The following is an 18,572-nucleotide window of genomic DNA, read 5'->3' as shown; positions in this document are numbered from 1 at the left end:
CTTCAGGGCACACAGTCTTCTGTCATACTGAGCATGGAGTAAGCACATAACCTCCTGGAGGACTGGAACCTCCTGGAGGACTGGGATGTGGAAAGAGGAGCTTCAAAGTTCAGCTTTCATAACTGGTGTTCCCTCTCTGCTCTTGTAACAGCAAAACGCAACTGTTCCCTCCAAGTCCTGTTGCAGTGCTTAAGGATCAGCAAGACTGTCCTTTTGTTCTACTCTGGTCAGCAAGTATTTGGCTTTTACTTGGACTCATAGAAAGGTTTGAGTTTGAAGGGACCTTCAAGGTCACATAGTTCCAACTCTCCTGCCATAGGCAGGGACACCTTCCAGCAGACCAGATTGCTTGAAAACTTGAACATTTCCAGGGATGGGGCATCCACAGCTTCTCTGGGCAACCCATACCAGTATCTCACCACCCTCACAGGTAAGAACTTCTTCCTAACACCTCATCTAAACCTGCCCTCTGCTAGTTTACTCCTCATTCTATCATACACACATCTGGATGACCTAACTGGAAGGCACAGTTACTTTTCTCTCAGATTTCTACAATCACAAACCTAATTGTTCCAATCCCTACACAAGTCTGAAGGGCTATCACAGCAAAAAAAATAATGATGCATTTGATGAACCAAATGCAGTGAACTGGGGGTGTGAGTGTGGATGTACCCATGACACTGCATTAACACTTCCTGATGGTTGACTCTCACTAACAGGTTTAAAAGACCCCAAAGAGCATCAGAGCAATATGACTCTGCAAATCTTCCACCCCTTCCAGGAACACCCCTCTTCATGAATAAAGATCTTCTCCCGCCTGCATTACCATTGCCACATCTGCTTGGAAGATCTGCTTGATGAATTTGTTTTTTGAGGAATGCACCAGCTGAATGATGTCTCCATGCAGCGTGTCCCTGTTTTTCTCCAAGAAACCTAGAGAAATAATGGGACAACACATAGATGACACAGTGCAACATGGTCAGCATGTAAGCTGCAAGCAGCTTCTGGGTTGTTGGATTACTGGATGTTCTTGGTGACGTAACAGGAGTAATGAGTAGGCAGAGAGAGAGAGACCATGTGAAAGAAAACAGAAGTGCATCTTCAGACTGGATTGAAGATGCAGTGGTGCAAAGCACTACCATTCTGTCACAGGCACACATGAATGAAACAGCACCAAACTCTGCAGCTCATGGGCACAGCTGGAGGGTCAAGTCATTGCAGCCAGAAAAGGAATACATTGACACTACTGTGGACTACCACCCTGCCCTGCTCCAGCACAGCAGCGGCTTGTCTGCCCATGAATATCCCCTCACCCCCTGCAGTGCCCTAGGAGCTGCCCCATACCTTTTGTTTCATAGTAAACAATTCCAGCAAAATGGTTAATGCCAAACTGGGTTTCGTAGTTATTCTTCGGAGGAATATAGTTGGTGTTAAGCTTGTGCTGGGAGTTCAGCTTGTGCAACATGGTGGCATCTGTACCCTGTACATGCATGAAAAGATCTGACATTTAACCAAGGCCATTCCCATTGAAATAATTTTCCAGTCAATAGCACATTTCTTTCTTGTCTTGGTGACAATGTGCATTTATGTTGAGAAGTGATATGTTGGAAGAGATATGTCAAGTGCAGAAATTACAGAAGTTGATTAAATATCACTGGTATGTAGTCCTGTATTCAAAATAATGCTCCAAAGGGAGTATATTTAACATTATTTTATCTTAAACTTTGCCAATAGATGTTTTTGAGCCTCTTGCAGGCATATTTTCCCATCAGAAACACTTGTTTCTGTGACACTGACAGAAGAAAATTTAAGAGAGCTTAATAAAAATTTAAGAGAGTTTAATAAAAACTATAAATAGGCAGGCTACTGGTGAATGTGTGTTTGGGGCTAAGCAGATCTCTCGCAGGGTGCCAGCATGCAAGTGCAAAGGGGATAAAATTAGGAGAGTCACTGGCAGCAAGGCTGAGCCCAAAACACACCTTGGGGAACTTGCTCTCCTCGTCAATGAGGGAGATGATGTTCATAGGCTTGATGGCAATCATGTCCAAGGCATCCTGGTTATCCGTGAATTCAATGTGCTGCCAGTTGATGTTCTCCAGGTTGTACTCCTCCTGCTCTAGTTTGAAGACGTGGCGCACAAAGAACTGTTGCAGATTTTCATTTGCAAAGTTAATGCAAAGCTGCTCAAAACTGTGGAGGGAAGGTCAAGAAAAGGCCTTTTTATATACATCCTGGTTAATTTTTCTCTCTCCACACTTGAAGCAATACTCTCAGACCTTGTCAACCACTCAGTGAGGCTGCTGTTGGCTTAGAATTTCCTTATTGGTTCAGACAATCAGTTTTTCTCACAAAACAATGTGTTGTGTGTGGTCTAAATCAGTTTAGAAACTGACTGATTAGCTCTGATCATTTCTCATATAGAAAAAGTCTTGGTCCAACCCAGTCCAGTTCACTTCAGGAGAGGTGAAAGGACTGCAAGACCCTGACCTTGGGCTTGTGAAGGAGGATTAAGACCTGGTTCTCCTTTTGCAGGCTCCATACCTGTTCACAGTGAAGTTCTCAAAGCCAAAAATGTCGAGAAGGCCAATGGATCTCCTGATACTTTTGAGTTCCTGGGAAGGAGGTCTGTAAATTGCAGCATTGATCTTCTCCACAATCCACACAAAAAGTCGTCCATAAATTCCCTGCAACATCCCAAAGATGGAGCTCACTGAGACAGTTCAGCAGTTTGTCCCGCTAGTCTGTGTTCTACCACTTGACCCTTGATGTCAACAGGTTCTCCTAAAGCATGGCCAATAACCAGACAGTCCCTGAGGATATGCTCACCAACGTTTGTGCCAGACTCTTGGCATGGTTTAAAGCTTCAAGAACCATTATGTAGATCAAAGAAAACAGACCTGAAAGCCTAGCTATAGGACAACTGAGAGCAAACCTCCAAATTTGGATAGTGATAAATTTTGGATCTATGGGCTTGCTGTGAAGCCAGACAGTCCTTTCCTTGGTTTCCACACATTTCTCTCTACAGATCAGCAGAGCAGAGCCATGTTACACTGCAAGAACATCTTGCTCACTTGAACAAGGTGCTCACTGAAACATTGCAGCACTGGCTGAACAGTCTGATGATCTAATAACACAGATATTGCTGCTTCAGCAATTCCAGAACTTCATGTTTTAAACTGTTATTAATTTTTATCTTATAAGCTACAGCAGTGTGACCAAGAGGAAAGCCCAGTTCAAAGGCCCGTCACCACTAGAGAAGACACTGCCAAGATTTGCAGGCTAGTTAGCTATCAAACCAGCTTGATCTACCAATTCCCCACAGATAAAATGAGGACCCAAGTTGGCCAAAGCATGCCAGTAATGCTTGTCTCACAATTTTACATGAGGCTGCAAACAGCACAACAGTGATGCACACCTATCACATCAACCTTCATCACTCCAAAGCCTCAAGATGGTCTAAGTGCTCTGATGGCTTCTGGACTGCTCTATCCTTGGCCTTGTGTTGTTCTGTATTTACGGCTGCTTATGTTCCCAAATCCTGAAATTCAGGTGTGTGTGCTAGAGGTGTTGGTTGAGTTGCTCTGATTTACAGCAGCTGAGGATCTTTCTGGAAGCTGAGATAAAGTAATTTCAGAATGCTGGGTCATTCTGCACGTCCCCTTGGAATACAATCTCCAGTCCAGATTGCAAATCCCTTGCAGAGCAGGTTACCTAGACTCCTTCCATCTCAAGTCTTTGTACATCTCAATTAAAACATGGTTTCAAGGGCATTTGCTGATCTGAGCTCACACAGGCACCAAGGGAGACTTTTTTCCTGTGCAGTGGATGCTCCAGTCTCAGAAGGGACAGATTTCTTCAGCTTATCAACAGAAGGCATAAGGAAATGCCCTACGACTTACCTTTACAAAAGCGTCCCTCACATCCAGCGCTTGTTCCATGCTGAGAGGGGTGGAGACAGTTTCTCCCCTCGTGATTATAGTCCGGCTGGTAAGGCAGTTCATCACATCCTGAGGCTCAACCTGACAGAGACAACACCAAACACAGCTGTTTTACAGGGGAGGTATCTCAAATGAAGACACAGGTATTTTCAGAGAGAAAAATTAACATTTTTATACCGTACTTTAATCTGGAAGGTGTTCTTGTGACTTAGCATGAGATGTTAACAAGATGTGGGAAGACAGGATGAGAAAGCAGAGCAAAGTCTGCAAAGCTGTATGCTACCAGCATGGGTTAAAGCTTTACATCACTTTTGTGACATTCACATTCTCTGGACAGAGACATAATTCTGTGTCTCAGGATTTCTTGGTGAAGCACAGAGAGAAGAAGAGAAAGCAATCTTTATCTCTGCTCCTTTGTTTTCCCCATGTGGAATGTGGCATGGAGATTGTTTACCGGAAGTGATTGCTTGATTGGATTCTGGTGAAGGTTGTTTGGGTTCAATGACCAATCGAATCCAGCTGTGTCTCAGACTCTCAGCAGAGAGTCACAAGTTTGTGAGTTGTTAGATAGGTAAGTAAGAAGTATGTATGTAGAATAGGATAGTCTCTCTTTAAGTAGTATATTAATGTAATATAGTATAGTTGTAATAAAGCTATCCTTCAGCCTGCTGATCTGGAGCCAGACATCATTTCTTCCCGCATCTGGGGATTGCTGCATTTTTACTATACACCTTGACCCCTTTTTATACTTCTTCAGGGAAATGTCCACTCCCTAAGTAGATAGAGAACTGTGGATCACACTCTGAGACCAGCAGTGCCTATGGAGATGAGATGATGTCCCTGTTAGCTCTTGAGAAGGCCACTGAAGAATGCCCCAGTCATTGCATGGATGATTTCAGTGAGGGTCATCTCACCTCACTCTTCAGATACATAGAATATATATGACATCTGTCTCAAGTACCATTATGAACTTCCTTTATATCAGTGAGGGAAACACCCTACTTTAGGGACTGAGGTATTTTGGATGCCCTTTCTAGGACGATGTGCCATCCAAGGGTCTGTTCCTATCTGCTGGTATGAAGGGGAGCTCAGATAATTGGATCATGGAATCATAGTATAGTTTGGGTTGGCAGGGACCTTTAAAGACCATCTAGTTCCAACCCCCCAACAGGAACAGTTTCTACTATACCAGGTTGCTCAAAGTCCCATCACACCTGGCCTTGAACATTCCCACAAGTGGAACAGCCACAAAATCCCTGGGCAACCTCTTCCAGTGCCTCACCACCCTCAGTGAAGAATTTCTTAGTATCTAATTTAAATCTGTCCTCTTTCACTTTGAAGCCATTCTGCCTTGTCCTATCATTCCATGCCCTTGTCAAAAGTCCCCTCTCCAGCTCTCTTGGAGCCCCTCTAGGTACTAAAAGGGGCTCTAAGCTGTCCCCAGAGCCTTCTCTTCTCCGGGCTGAAGCACTCCAATTCTCTCAGCCTGTCTCCACAGAAGAGGTGCTCCAGCCTTCTGAGTATCTTTGTAGCCTCCTCTGGCTACTCAGCCCAGATGGAGACATTCACCTTCATGCTGCCAGTGCAGGACACAATATGGCTCATCCAGGCCTCTTCAGCCTCCTAGAGCTGGTGGTGCAAGGAGAGGCTGGCTCAGAAAAAGCTTTTCCACAATACTAAGAACCTGTGATCGAATCAGAAAGGGAACAGCAGCACTGCAGGGCCACTGACCTCTAGCAGTGTTGCCGCAGTGATGAGCGATGCTGACTGAACAACCTCGCAGGCATCCAGGTTGTCATAGGTCCGAGCTGGGGAAAGAAAGGCAGAGGGAAAGCCATCAGCAAGGGATGTGTCTCTGCAGAAAGTGGATGGGGTGAGGGAAAGGGTCTTTCTCCTCTGCCTCTGTGTGATGTCCTGGCAAAATCTGACCATCTGAAGGGAGAGAAAAGTTCACACATCTGCTGGAGTCCTGCTGCTGGCTGCAAAGGACCTGTACTTTGCTCTGCCAGACCAGATAGTAAAGAATGTAGAAATGTTTTAGCATCTATGTGCTTTAGGCTTCTGCCTTCTGAAGAGGCTTTTAAAATTGCTGTGTCATTTCTGACAGCAGAGCTGTTTGGTACATTTACAAAGGCATAGCCAATCACACAGGCCCCTGTCAAACACTCCATTAGTCTCTCTTTGTAAAACCTGAGTCTACTGAATGGCCTGTGTCCATATTCAACCTCACAACACTCAGAAATGTGGATGTCATTGAGCACACTGCAGCCTGGCAGTGCTGCTGTGGGCAGGTGGAATTATTCCTTATTCCTTGTCCTTACAATGCCATAATAAACACCTGAGTCCCTGGCATGGCACCATGGCAGGTGTTCTGGATACAGCCCTCCATCCCTAAGCTTGGCTCCCTGTCAGCAGGCAGAATAAAGAGCAGTGTACTGGACCATGTCCCTGTATTTTTACCTTCATACTGCAGGTTGCCCATGTGCAGGATGGCAGCCAGCAGCTTGGAGATCTCCCAGTTCTCAGTGTCGGTGAACATGAGGACTTTCATAGCGGAGCGGATATTGGCGTACTCCTTGCTGTCATCTCTGCCATCACAGGTCGTGCAGTTGCCCTGGGGAGGCAAACGGGGCACAGACTGCATGTAGCAAAGCCAGGGAGCACCGGCTTATAACCCTAAGCTATCAGGGCTTCCCCCAGAACCAGCAAGGTTTTGTTTAAGGGATGATGCTGAACTTGTGGATCTGGCTATGCTTTTTGTCATATTCTATGATTCAGTGCTGAGCCTTGTGACCTACACTTACCTTGTCGTCCTCAGGTACCCTGTGTCTGACTGCCATCAGCAGAAGAGAAAAAGCTCTCTGAGATGGGGATTGAGAGCTGGAGCTCTCACTGATCCAGTTAGAAAGCTGGGTCCCAGCCTTGCTGATGATGCACCAGCCTTAATTACACCTGCTTCTATCAGCTCCTCTGGATATCAACACTAGTATATAGGGAACAGGGTTGGAGATTGCTGGCTCAGTCAGACACTTGGAGCATGCACAGCTCAGCCCCATATTCTGCTGAGAACGTGCCATCCAGACAAGCACTCCTCTACAGCCATCACTGCCTCAAGAGCAGCAGGTCCTATATAACACCCTGGCTACTTCCAAACATGTTGCATGGGCACCATACACCATCCCATCCAAGCTTGTGTTCCACTTCACAGAAAGTATGGAAATAGCCTGGTCTAGACACAGGGATTAAGGATTTCCACTAAGACTATGAGCCTTGCGGTGGTGAGACAAAGAGATCTGTCAAACCCTGTGCCTAAGGCTCAGGAAGGTCATAACCAGCAAAGCAGCTCTTGGCTGCAGAAGCACCTCTCTTTTCCTTCTCTCTTGCTAAAAATCTTTCACCACATCACCCCACCAAACCTCTGTTTCAGTGCTCTCTCACCATCGCAAGGTAGTTGTAGTCTGTGGCTTTCCCAAGACCCAGCTTCTTCTTCTGCTCCATGGTCATTCCTCTCAGCATGCAGTAGAACACGTGGTAATTCCTCTCGTCCTGGGCCTGCAGGAGAAGAGCAAGTGCCAGCTCTGTGAGGAGAACAGCATGGCAAAAGTCGGCTTGCCCATGCCTTGCAGGTGTATCACCTTACCTGCCTGCACACCCGGGACTTCTCCAGCAGGTACTGCTCAATCTTTGCCCCCTCTATGGCTCCCCTTTTGTTGAAGTGGATATCAATGTACTTCCCAAATCGGCTGGAATTGTCATTACGGATGGTCTTTGCATTCCCAAAAGCTGCAAGAATTATGGTGCATTAAGAGAGGATCTGATGCAGGGAGGATGATGGATCTGCCCTCATTGTGGGGGAAAAATGTCAAAAGAGTGAGGCTGAGAGGGTTAAAAGCAGCCCCAAAGCCTTCCCTTAAGTTTATATGGATCAATTTCATCTCAATGTGAGAAAACAAGATGTATATCAGATGACTTTCCTTGGAAATACAGAGAGGAGCAGAGAGGAGGAAGCTTGGGAATAGGGTGACCTTATCCAGGAAGAAGGGCTAGGACAGCAGGATTTTAGCAGCAGCTGATGAAATTAGAGGAGAGTTGAGCAAGAGTGGTTGCAGTGTGAAAGGTGACACTATGCAGAAAATGACAGAGATGATGGTGAGTGACTTGATGACTGAGAGGGAAAGAAAGGGGAAAATGCTTCCAAAAGGGAAATATAGACAACTAAGTCAACCTCCAGTGGGAGACTTCTCCCTGCAAGCTGACTGTGCACAGAAAGGTACCCGTGTCCATCCTATGTGTGTTGGGTGTGGATGAGTGCCCTAAGCCAGCACACCCTGCAATTTCTGCTCCAGGATTTCTGGTAGGTGATGGACATGCACTTGAATTACAGAGCCTTTCTTTTCTGAATCTCAGCAGTGACTAAGTGCATATTCAATAGTGCCCTCTGTGCTTGTCACATTTCTGTTGGTTCCTAGAGGGTTATTCACCAAGCAGAGGAGGTAAAAATCATACAATGATTTGGGTTGGGAGGGACCTTCAAGATCATCTAGTTCCAACCCCTCTGCCAAGGACAGGGGCACTTCCACTAGACCAGGCTGATCAAACCTCTATCCTTAGAGGACAACCCCAGTGTTATTCTTTAAGGAAAATGCAATTTTTCTGTGTAAGCATAAAAGGTACATCTGGCATCATGTTGGGTCAAGAGGGTTAGATAACCTATTTAAATTACAGATATCCAATTAAATCAGTGGGGTTGATCACACTGACAGCCTGCCAATGAACCTATTAAGGCCACAAGCGGATTCTCATTATCAGGTTCTTTCTTGGACTCCTCTCTTTCTTTTTCTGCATTCTGCTGCCATTCACAGGTCTTGGAAGGAAAAGGTGGGATTTGCTATTGTATACAGCAAGCACAAGGTGCTGTGAAGCTCAGGTCCTATTAAAGTGATGTTTTATGGAACCATCAGAGAATAGGAATAGGATTTTTGCAACTATGGCCAAAGAAGCAAATAATTAGTTAGATGAATGCAGCACTGATGGGACATTGAAGCTCTGCATGAAGTCAAGCACTGGAGGAGGTGGTGAGATTTTTCTAAAGAGCTTTGATTGAACATTAGATACTCAAAGAAGTATTGATCAGCACTTTTACATACTACACATAGAATTAGGTAAAATTCAGGGGTTTGTATGGATTTTCTGGGGGGAAAAATACTCTTTTAAGTGGAAAACCACTTTTTGTTCCCAAAGTTTTAAGTAACAAAGCAGTTGAAAAAATAATACAGGTCAGCTGAAATGTTTTGCTTTCACCAACAGTTGTCAAAAATATTAAAGGAAACATTGAGAGCTCAAATCAGAGAATATTAGTCTTGTGAAAAATAAATTTACATGGAAAGAATCTGAATATGTTGTCTAGCAAAAGCGTACTTCAAATAAAAGTTTTGTCACTTTTTTGGAAACTCAAAGTGTGATGTAAGTGATTTACATTTGCTTATATTTTATGGTTTCTGAATCTGTTTTTTTATTTTTTTCCTACAAAAGAATTCTTTATTATCTGAGGTCTCACCTTCCAAGATGGGATTTGCCTCCAGGACCTGCTGCTCAATCCAGGAGTGCTGACCACTGATTGCTGCCAGGAACTGCAGAATCAGTTTTGTGCTTTCTGTCTTCCCTGCTCCAGATTCTCCACTGCAAGACAACATGAGTGGAGGTCAGTGAGAGCCATGCTGCATCCCTGCCAATGTCCCTCCATCTGTCTCCAAAGGAACTTCTGTCTCTTTGTCTCTTCTGTTAGTGTGGCAGGATGAGACCACTAAGGATGGGTTTCCAGCATCCCAAGGATTGGTTGTGGAACAAATGGTAGGACATGGTACCAGACAGCTTCCAGCCAAGATCCAGATTTGCTCTGTGTTCCATTTGGCCTAAGCTGTTGTTTGAGTTTGGGTATCCCCAGCAAATGCCATCGTTCAACCAGCACTAAGAAGGCAGTGAAATACTTTCAGTCAGTGCTCTTCCAGGTATGATCACCAGACCATGACCCTGTGGTCCAGGATCTAGCTGTTCCTAGGGGACATCTTCATCACCAGTCTTGAGCTGTCATAAGGCAGACTGTGAAATACAGCTTTTTAACAGCAGGGTCTTCCACAGGTCTCCTAGGCTTGTTCCAACAAGGAGCAGGCGAGAGAGGAGCAGCTTGTGGGGCAGGGAGCCAGAGCTATTCCTCAACCTTTTCTCTTCACTGAAAGATAACCTCAGCTATCTTGTGAAAGGCCGGGCAGAAATATTTGGGTGTGTCTATGGCATGTCTGATACACGGGGTAGCCAAAATAAGTCACTGAAACAGACCTTCCTGACATTCAGTATCCAGCCTTGGCCTCACGGGCAAATTGTTTCACTTTTCAGGCCACTGGCACACTGCATTGACTCTCGTATGGGCCCCACATGATGCTTTTTTAGACCAGCAAAATAAGCCTTACTGAATGGCCTTTTCAAACTCATATATCTGAAATATTGAACATGGGATGTTTCAGAGCTTTTCATTCAATGAAACTTAGGGTAGGCATGCCTTGGGGAATAGGGCGCCTCAAATGAAAAAGACTGTGGGTTCAGAATTTATAGGACTGTGTTGGAGGGCTGAGGACATCAAATCTGCCTCATACCAGCATTTGGGACACATACTGGAGGGAACTATACCCATAACTGTGACCAGGCACTCCTTGGTGCCCAAGGTTGATTGGTCCAGAGCAGAGCCATGCATGGAGACACCGTTCAGGAGTGTGAATGACTACAGGTCCAGTGACCGAGCTTATCCCTGACCCTTCCTTGTGCAGAAAGTATCAATGTTTGCGTTTTTGATGTCTGTAGGAGTATTGAACTTAAATTTAAAAGTGAAGGTTAAAAATTAATATGAGATCTATTGAGTTGTAAGGGTAAATGCCAAAGTATTGATAAAGCACCTCTACTAGGAACAGAGTGACTGTGAACAGAGACCTCCTCCCCACTGGGAGTATGTGGATGGAAGATCTAATCAGTCATTCTACGTCTGACTCTATCTGATAAGCTGTTCCAAATCAAGCGTGTTGCATCTGTTCAGCATCTGCTTTCAGGATATGGCCCATTTGTAAATTCAGCAACTCACCTTATGATACAACACTGGTCCTTGTTGTTGCGCTGCATGTTGAAGTAGCAGTTGTCAGCAATTGCGAAGATGTGTGGTGGCATCTCACCAATCTTTTTGTTGGTGTACAGGCGTATCTGCTCAGGTGAGTAGATGGGTAGGAGCTGGTAGGGGTTTACTGCCACCAATATTGAACCAGTGTATGTCTGGAAGAAAAGCACATGAAGGTTTATGGGGACAGTGAGATGTAGCTGAGAAACTTTAGCAGCTTGGATGGGATGTGGATGGAGGCCATAAAAATCAAGGCTTTTTAAAAGCTGGATGAAAGATGATGCTCAAGTCAGAGATGCTTGCAGGGGGAGTAAAATGGGAACAGAAGTCCCAAAATACCTAAATTGCTCATGCACAGCATGGTTTCAAGCCTTAATTCATATCTTGTATGCTCTCAGTTAAGATTCAGAGTCTTAAGAGAAACTCATATTTGCAAAAATATCACCAGAGCCACCATATATCCATAGATTTCTACTGCATTGCACGTACGATGAGAAGCCATAGGTAAAAGAAACCTGACAACCATTCCCATATATCAAGGCAGGACCAGTTGTATCCAAACCATTCTGACAGATGACCATCTAACCAGTTTTTATCAATCCACAGCAGCTGCTAATCTTCCCTCTGCAATGCATTCTTCTCTACCATCTCTGCCTAACCAAATCTCTCCATACTTCAGTTTAAACCTTATCCTGATGGCTATTGCCCACAAAGTCCTGGCATATCCCTTCTCATCTATTTCTGAAGTTTTCTAAATGGCCTTTGGTCCAGCTGTCCTGGGCCTTGGGTAGCAAACTCCTCTGTAGTATCTTGCTCTTTCATTTCTGCCCTTACAGAAGCTGTTTCTCTCAAGCCTCTCATCAAAGGACTCATGAACTTTGTTATCTTGCTCAGATGCAGTGCCGAGGTTAGGAGGTTTGGCCACATCCCAAGCTCAAGGCAGAGAATAAGGACCTTCTTCCCCTGTTTCATCTGTCTAAAAGTCAGTGTCTAGAGCAGGTGAGTCAATGGGCCTCCACCTTGGGTTAGCCAAGGGACATGAGATGAAGGCTACTTTTACTCTGTGACTTCAAAGAATTCAAGTCACTTTCTCTATAGAAATTAACCTAGAGAAATTAACCTAATTTCTCTAGGTTAATTTTTAGCAACTGAAGTTAAACGATTAATCTTACCTTTCTTTCCTGCTGAAACCAGCTGTGAAAGTGCCCCCACTACTGCATATATTTTTTCAGGAAACAAGTAAATTCAACATTCATATAATCCTTATGGGTTTTCATCTGCATGGCCTAAACCCAGTAAGGTTTCGGCACAAAGCAGCAAAGTGGCACAGCCAAGGATGCTTGTGAGAGAGAAGAAATAATTTGCCACCATCTGTCCAAAACTTGCCACCAGTTCAGGCTTCCTGAAGGCAGCCAGTAGGTGGCAATTGTGTCCCATAGTAGGGAGGATGAAAGCCATCAGGGGTTCCTCACCTTCTACACTCCTGGCCAACACAAGAGAGCAACTTTCAGTTCAGTGCCATATGAGGTTTGACTTTACAGTGCTAACTGAGAAAGGACACAATACTCTCCTCTGTAATGGGGGATTATGTGCCAATAAGGGAAAAAAGCTCTTTGAGCTCCAGAACAATGTTGTCACAACTCCAAAGGGTAGAAATTGGCTGTGAAATCATGTAGTCTGGATTTTAGAAGAAGAAGATATTGAAAAAAGGGAGCAGAGGCATCCCAGAGAAGCCTTCAAAGGGGACAGAACAGGTAACGTCAGTGCTCAGCAGAGGAGGAAGCTCAATTTCTGAATGGGATTATGACACCAAGATCCCTAATGAAGACTCCTTTGAGTCTTCATTACTTCATTAATTTGCTCTTTACAATTTATCACCAGGTTAATTTTAGGGACATTTTTCATCTTCCTTGAGTTTTTTTGCTTTGTTTTTTTTTTTAATCTAACTCCTTTCAGAGGTGTCTGAAATCCCTGCATTTCAGTCGCACTGGTCTGCCCTGCCACAAATGTAAACAGAGAGGCTTTGAAAGGTGTTAACCATTAGGTATTCTTTCTGGATGCTCCCACTGACCCTTCCCTTGTGATCCACAAAACACTTTGTCAGCATGAACTCTTGTACTATTGCTTGTTTTTGTAGGTCATCCCTAGTTGATAAATAATCACAATTTGCCCAATTCTCACAGCTGACAGATGGCAAAACTTTGTTCACTCTGTTGATCAGGGGCCAAAGGGCACTTCCAAGGAAGTAGTAGCTTACTGGTTTCTATTGCTGGGTGATGTCAAAGCCCTTTTCTATTGGAAAAATAAAGCTTTACTGAGAGCAGGGACTCTGCTGTAGCTGACCACAGGAACCACATCCCACAGCAAATTCATTACTGCCTGCATGACCTACATTTTAATTAGCCCCAAACAAATCCTTTCTGAGCCTGCTTCCTTCACTATCCAGAACACCATGGCTGACTTCATCTGGATTCTTATGGGGTTAAAGCTTTACCAAACATTACTGCATTTTGGCAGCCCTTAGAGAGCAGTAGCAGGCACTGGTTTCATCTCCAGATAAAGAGATTTAACCTTACTTATGAGTCCAAACTCCCCACCAGACTCTCTTGCTATTCAGCATAGTTTCTTTTGCTGTGTGCAAGCCAAACTAAGGGCAAGAAGCCCTTGTTAAAGTTTTTCATATTTTGCTGCAGACATTTCTTCCCTTCAAGTTAAGGTAATTACTGAGAAGCACTTAAAGCTTTAACCACATTCATGGACTGGGGACTTTCCAGCTCTGGAAACATGTCACAACTTCACCATGTGGGTCAAGCTCTGCACCAAAGCAGATGGATGCTCTCAGTGTATTAATGAAGCAGCAGCAATGGTGGTGCAAAATAAATGAGAAGGCCACAACGGTGAACAGAAAAAGGTGATCCAGTGGAAGGCATGACAGCAATTGCGAATGACACTGCCAAGAGTCATACTTACCCTCCCGCCGCAGTTTGTCTTATGAGAAAAATGTGAGGGAGAAGAAAAAGGGAAATTATATTTTATTAGAACAGAACTGCATTCTCCACAAATCTAAGGACATGAGGAAACAAGAGGAACTGAAATCCCATTGGAAAATTAATAATTTATTCAGCAGGCTCAGAAATCCTTTCAAGCTGTGAAACTTCACTGTCTTTAAGACATTGCTAATTATACCACAGAATAAAAACCACCTCAGTGGACTGGGTGTCCCCTGCACACATAGCATCCATATGTTGGTACCTTGGCTTTGCAAAACTGTCATCAATATTTACCACATCCGACACAAATCTACTCCTTCTAGTTCCATCACTCCTAATAGATGAGATCTAAGTTTGGGTTCTTGAGCCTCCACCTACACACTTGTAGACAGAAGTGGTTTGCATACCTCTCTATCAAGCTATGCACTCTCTGTCATTTTGAGAGTGTCATTCTGATTTTGAGATTGTGCTAATTGCTGTGCTGTGCCCAGTTCCTGGGCTGGCACTCTAAAGCCATTAGTGGTGTGGAGCAATCAAGACACAGTAACCTGGAACCTCTGTGATGCAAATGTCCTTGTGGGATGTGGCCATCCCTTAGGCAGGAACTCTGTAGGACACACTGCACTGTTTCGGACCAGAAGAACTTGCAGAGAAACTGATGTGGTTATTGTGTCACTTCAGCCCAAATCACCACCCACACTCGCCTCCAGGATAAAAGCTGCCCTTTGCATCAGCCCTTATTAGGTTGATGTTGCCAAACAACACTTTGCACAGTGCTTGTTTGTGCTCCTAATCTTCCTGGATGCCTGTGAATAGCTTGGCAAGGCAGCTCAGAGACAGAGCTTTTTCAAAGGAGCTTGGTGTATTGATGATACTGTACACACAGAATTGTATCTGAGGACCTCAGGTCGCTTGGAGAGACAACAGGCACTTGCTGGATAACACAGACAACTCAAAAGAGACACATGGACACCACTGAAAAAATATCCAGCACGATCCAAACTTTCTCAGAGAGAGCAGCAGGAATCAACTTTGTGCCACTGCAGGGGAAAAGGGGGCAATGCTCAATGGGTAAATTCAAGTTCCTTGAATGAGCCAATCAGCTACAAATTTTCTTCCAGCATAAACTCCTCTATGATATCCAAGCTCCAGTCAGCTCTAAAGCATCTGAGAGGCACTTCTGTTTGCATAGCTGAAAGGCAATCTTGTCTCTGCTGGCTGTACTAACACCTATGGTGACTGCCATGGATGCCCATGGAGACACCACCTCAAGTATGAATTTGAGCTATTAACTTGCTAGTTTATCATAGTAAATGGCAAAAAAAAAAAAAAAAAAAAAAAAAAAAAAGATTATAAATGGAGAAACCCAGTTCATCTAATGTGGGAATCATTTTCTGATTATACTACTTTTGTCTAAACTGATAATATAGGGCCTTAGGCATCATGCACAACAAATAACATGTCTGAGTGAGAGATGCATTTGGAGGTCTCTATTCTCCTCCAAGCTTTGGGGACTTATGGGTGCCTTTTCAGCATCCATGTCCCCTTCCTCCAGGATTGGACTCCATCTCTGAAAGAAGAGATGGATCTCTCCCAGAGAGGGGCAAGGAGCTGTCAATCATACAAACAGCCTATGTAGCAGAGTGGTGTCTGCTCCATCATTGCCCAGACCTTATCCAAAATCATCATATCAAAAAGCACTGGACATCAAGCTGTGATGACCAAACAGACTTGATAGATAAAATCCCACTCACACTCTGTTAGCTTATTTTATCTGTGAAGTCTGACTGTCTTGCAATTCCCTGCAGCCTGAAGATCTAGTAGTTTCTAGAGCCTTTTAAAAATTAAATTACCAGGAGGCTTTGAAAAGGCCTTCAAAGGCACAGCAAGCACTTACCTGAACGTCTAAAAACTGTAGGATTTAAGAGTAATATCAAATTTTCTGTATTTGCAGAGACTGTTTGAGTACATTATCTAGCAGCAAACACATGTGCACTCTGAATTTCTGTCTGAAGAACATGCAGAAGACAACACAGCATAGAGAACACTGATAAAACCAGCACAGAGACTTGAATGCTGCCTCCTGTCCTCCTGAGGAGGTGGCCTTTGTGATGCTGTCACACAGAAGAGAGACGCAGCTCTGACTGGTTCCCTGTAAACCCCTCAACCTGTGAATGTCTGTTTGGATTGGCAAAGCTGCACTGGGTCCACCAGGCATGACATGACTGAGCTCACCTAAGGAAGGATACTGCTGTCCTCAGAGATCAACTGCCAGGATCCCAGGCAGCCCAGGGCTAATAAGCCATGAACACAAACTAGGAAGGTTTTTTTAGATCTGTTCTGGGAGTTGCTTACTTCTTTGTTCCCAGTTATTTCATGCATGCCCCTCATCATCCTTTCTCCACCCCTTCCACCTCCAGCAATGGTTGTCTTCAGCCCCTTGAGTTAAATAAATTAATAGTTCAGGGAGAGAGGGCAGAAGGGTCACATTCAGCATGTAGTTTACACCTCTAGAGAAGCTTTTGCTTTAGGGTGACTACAACGCGCTCATGGCCTGGGTTAAACTGGTTACGCTGTGTGCAGAAAGCTAATACACATGCCCAAAACTTCTACAGGGGCAGGACAGCAAGGTGGTGTAGACTTTGCTCATTGCCTAACTCATGGAGTCTTTCACTGGGGCATCTAGAAGCTCTGCAATGTCCTCAAAAGTCAGAAGCCCTTTGCCACCTCGGACAAGGTAAAGGTAGAACCCCAAATCTCAGTTCAATCAGAGCTCCCCCTGACATGGGCTCCCCAGAGCTAAGGAGAGCAGGGCATGGAGTGCAGAACCAGAGGTGAGGTGAGGTGGACACTCACATAGATGAGGTGCTCCCGATAGCGAATCAGCAGGTTCCTGAGAATTCCTGCCTCATTCAGGTCCCCCAGGCGGATCATGTCCTCCACTCCATGGATGGAGGTGGGGTGCATGGGTTTGATGTGGCTGGCATTCTGCGGGGAAATCCAGTGCTCCTGGGAAAAGAGCAAGGCCACAGAAAGGTAAGTCAAATGAGAGACCACTTGGATGAAAGACTTAAACAGCTCACCCCAAAGAGAAGGACCAGACGGAAGAACATACACAAGAGATCATCAGCACATGTGCCACAGCTTCTATTCCTGGGGCAAGGCAGTGATGAATTTGAAAGATTTGTAACAGGAGAAGGAAAATATCTTTTTACTGGAGTTTTATTGGAGCAACAAGAGACAGGAGACACAAGCCATCCTGGCAGGAGCCTCCTCCAGGGCAACATGGTCATCCAGCACATCGGGGGGTTTATAACAAATAGCACATTTGTCTTCCCCTTCACAATTGCATTTTCACACCACTGGTTAACCCTTTCCCATAAAATTCTGTTGAGCAGAGAGAAGATTATTTAGAAAAGGAGAAAGGGATGGATGGACAGGGCTGGCAAAGTCATAGCTTTATTGGCAGTGTTATTTAGACTCAGCACTTCTAAGGGCTTCAAAAGCCACTACAAATTGCCCACAAGGACCTTGCCAAACCAAATCTCTATTACCCTTGAAGGGAGTGAGAGCATTTACAATTATCTCAGCTAGAAAAAAAAAAAAAAAAGCAGCACAGAGAACCACCTTGACACAGACCTTACTCTAAAATAGCCACCACTGTACAAAAAAAGAGGTGGGAAATTGAAGGAGAAACAGTGTTTTGGCACATCAGGTAATGGTAGGAGATCAGGAAGAACCGGATAACAACAGAGGAACCTCAGGTGCAGGTGGGTTTGCTCAAATAACTACCTAAATGTATTTTGGGGGCTTCTGCTATCATTGTTCTCAAGAAGGTTCTCAATTTTGCACTCCCAGTACAGCCATGAAAACAGGGACACAACATTGTCTTGTCTTTACACATAGAAAACTACGGCACAGTTGATTCCCAAGGATATACAGGAGAGTTGATTATCATGGCCCTGGGACCCCTGGCCTAGCAAGGCCATAGATCTGAAGAAGGGACATCACAAGCCTTTGTACGTACATTGCCTTCATCATCCACGACCTGGATCTGTCCAGAGTCACACAGTTTAACCACCGCTCCAATGGGGACATCGAATTCCCGTCCAGTTTTGAGGTCCATCCACACATAATCCCCCTGGAACCAAAGACAGCAGTTACACTCAGCGCTGCAGGGAGTTCAGCATCCCTTGGGATACAAGCAGTTGATGTTTTGTAGCCACGTCATTAGCACAAGTCAGATGACTTCCCTCGCAAACCACAAACCACCCCTTTTCACAGAGGCTCAGGAAAGCAGATGCTTTGCATGTGGCACTTGGGGATGTGGTTTACTGGTGAACATGCTGCTGCTGGGTTAGTGGTTGGACTTGAAGATCTTAGAAGTCTTTTTCAACCTTAATGATTCCATGAATCTGTGAAATCCCCTGCGAGGCGCCAGCAGCAGAGCATGGTCCATACAGCATATGAACCTAACTCTCTGCT

General features: G+C 44.7%; 1 protein-coding gene across 5 annotated transcripts in view; it reads right to left on the bottom strand.

Moving 5' to 3' along the window:
• The window catches only part of MYO7A (myosin VIIA), a 57,723-nt gene extending 39,495 nt beyond the window's left edge, over window positions 1–18,228 (bottom strand). For 2 of the 5 annotated variants that reach the window (XM_053934622.1, XM_053934621.1), the window contains exons 1-13: window positions 18,115–18,225; window positions 16,944–17,096; window positions 11,068–11,252; window positions 9,496–9,617; window positions 7,579–7,721; window positions 7,377–7,490; window positions 6,399–6,552; window positions 5,670–5,746; window positions 3,900–4,019; window positions 2,542–2,684; window positions 1,980–2,190; window positions 1,345–1,480; window positions 827–933 (exon numbers count right to left, since the gene is read on the bottom strand). In XM_053934622.1, coding sequence (XP_053790597.1) covers window positions 827–933; window positions 1,345–1,480; window positions 1,980–2,190; window positions 2,542–2,684; window positions 3,900–4,019; window positions 5,670–5,746; window positions 6,399–6,552; window positions 7,377–7,490; window positions 7,579–7,721; window positions 9,496–9,617; window positions 11,068–11,252; window positions 16,944–17,096; window positions 18,115–18,213 — 1,764 coding nt within the window. In that variant the 5' untranslated portion in view covers window positions 18,214–18,225. Of the gene's footprint in view, window positions 1–826; window positions 934–1,344; window positions 1,481–1,979; window positions 2,191–2,541; window positions 2,685–3,899; window positions 4,020–5,654; window positions 5,747–6,398; window positions 6,553–7,376; window positions 7,491–7,578; window positions 7,722–9,495; window positions 9,618–11,067; window positions 11,253–14,067; window positions 14,086–16,943; window positions 17,097–18,114 lie in introns of all 5 variants that reach the window. The other 3 variants (XM_053934619.1, XM_053934618.1, XM_053934620.1) reach the window with 3 other exon arrangements.
• Window positions 18,229–18,572: the final 344 nt, after the last annotated feature.

Source organism: Vidua chalybeata, chromosome 2, assembly GCF_026979565.1.
Source record: "Vidua chalybeata isolate OUT-0048 chromosome 2, bVidCha1 merged haplotype, whole genome shotgun sequence".
NCBI lineage: Eukaryota > Metazoa > Chordata > Aves > Passeriformes > Viduidae > Vidua > Vidua chalybeata.
The sequence above is the reverse complement of the archived record's forward strand: the minus strand, read 5'-3'. Positions and strand labels throughout refer to the sequence as shown.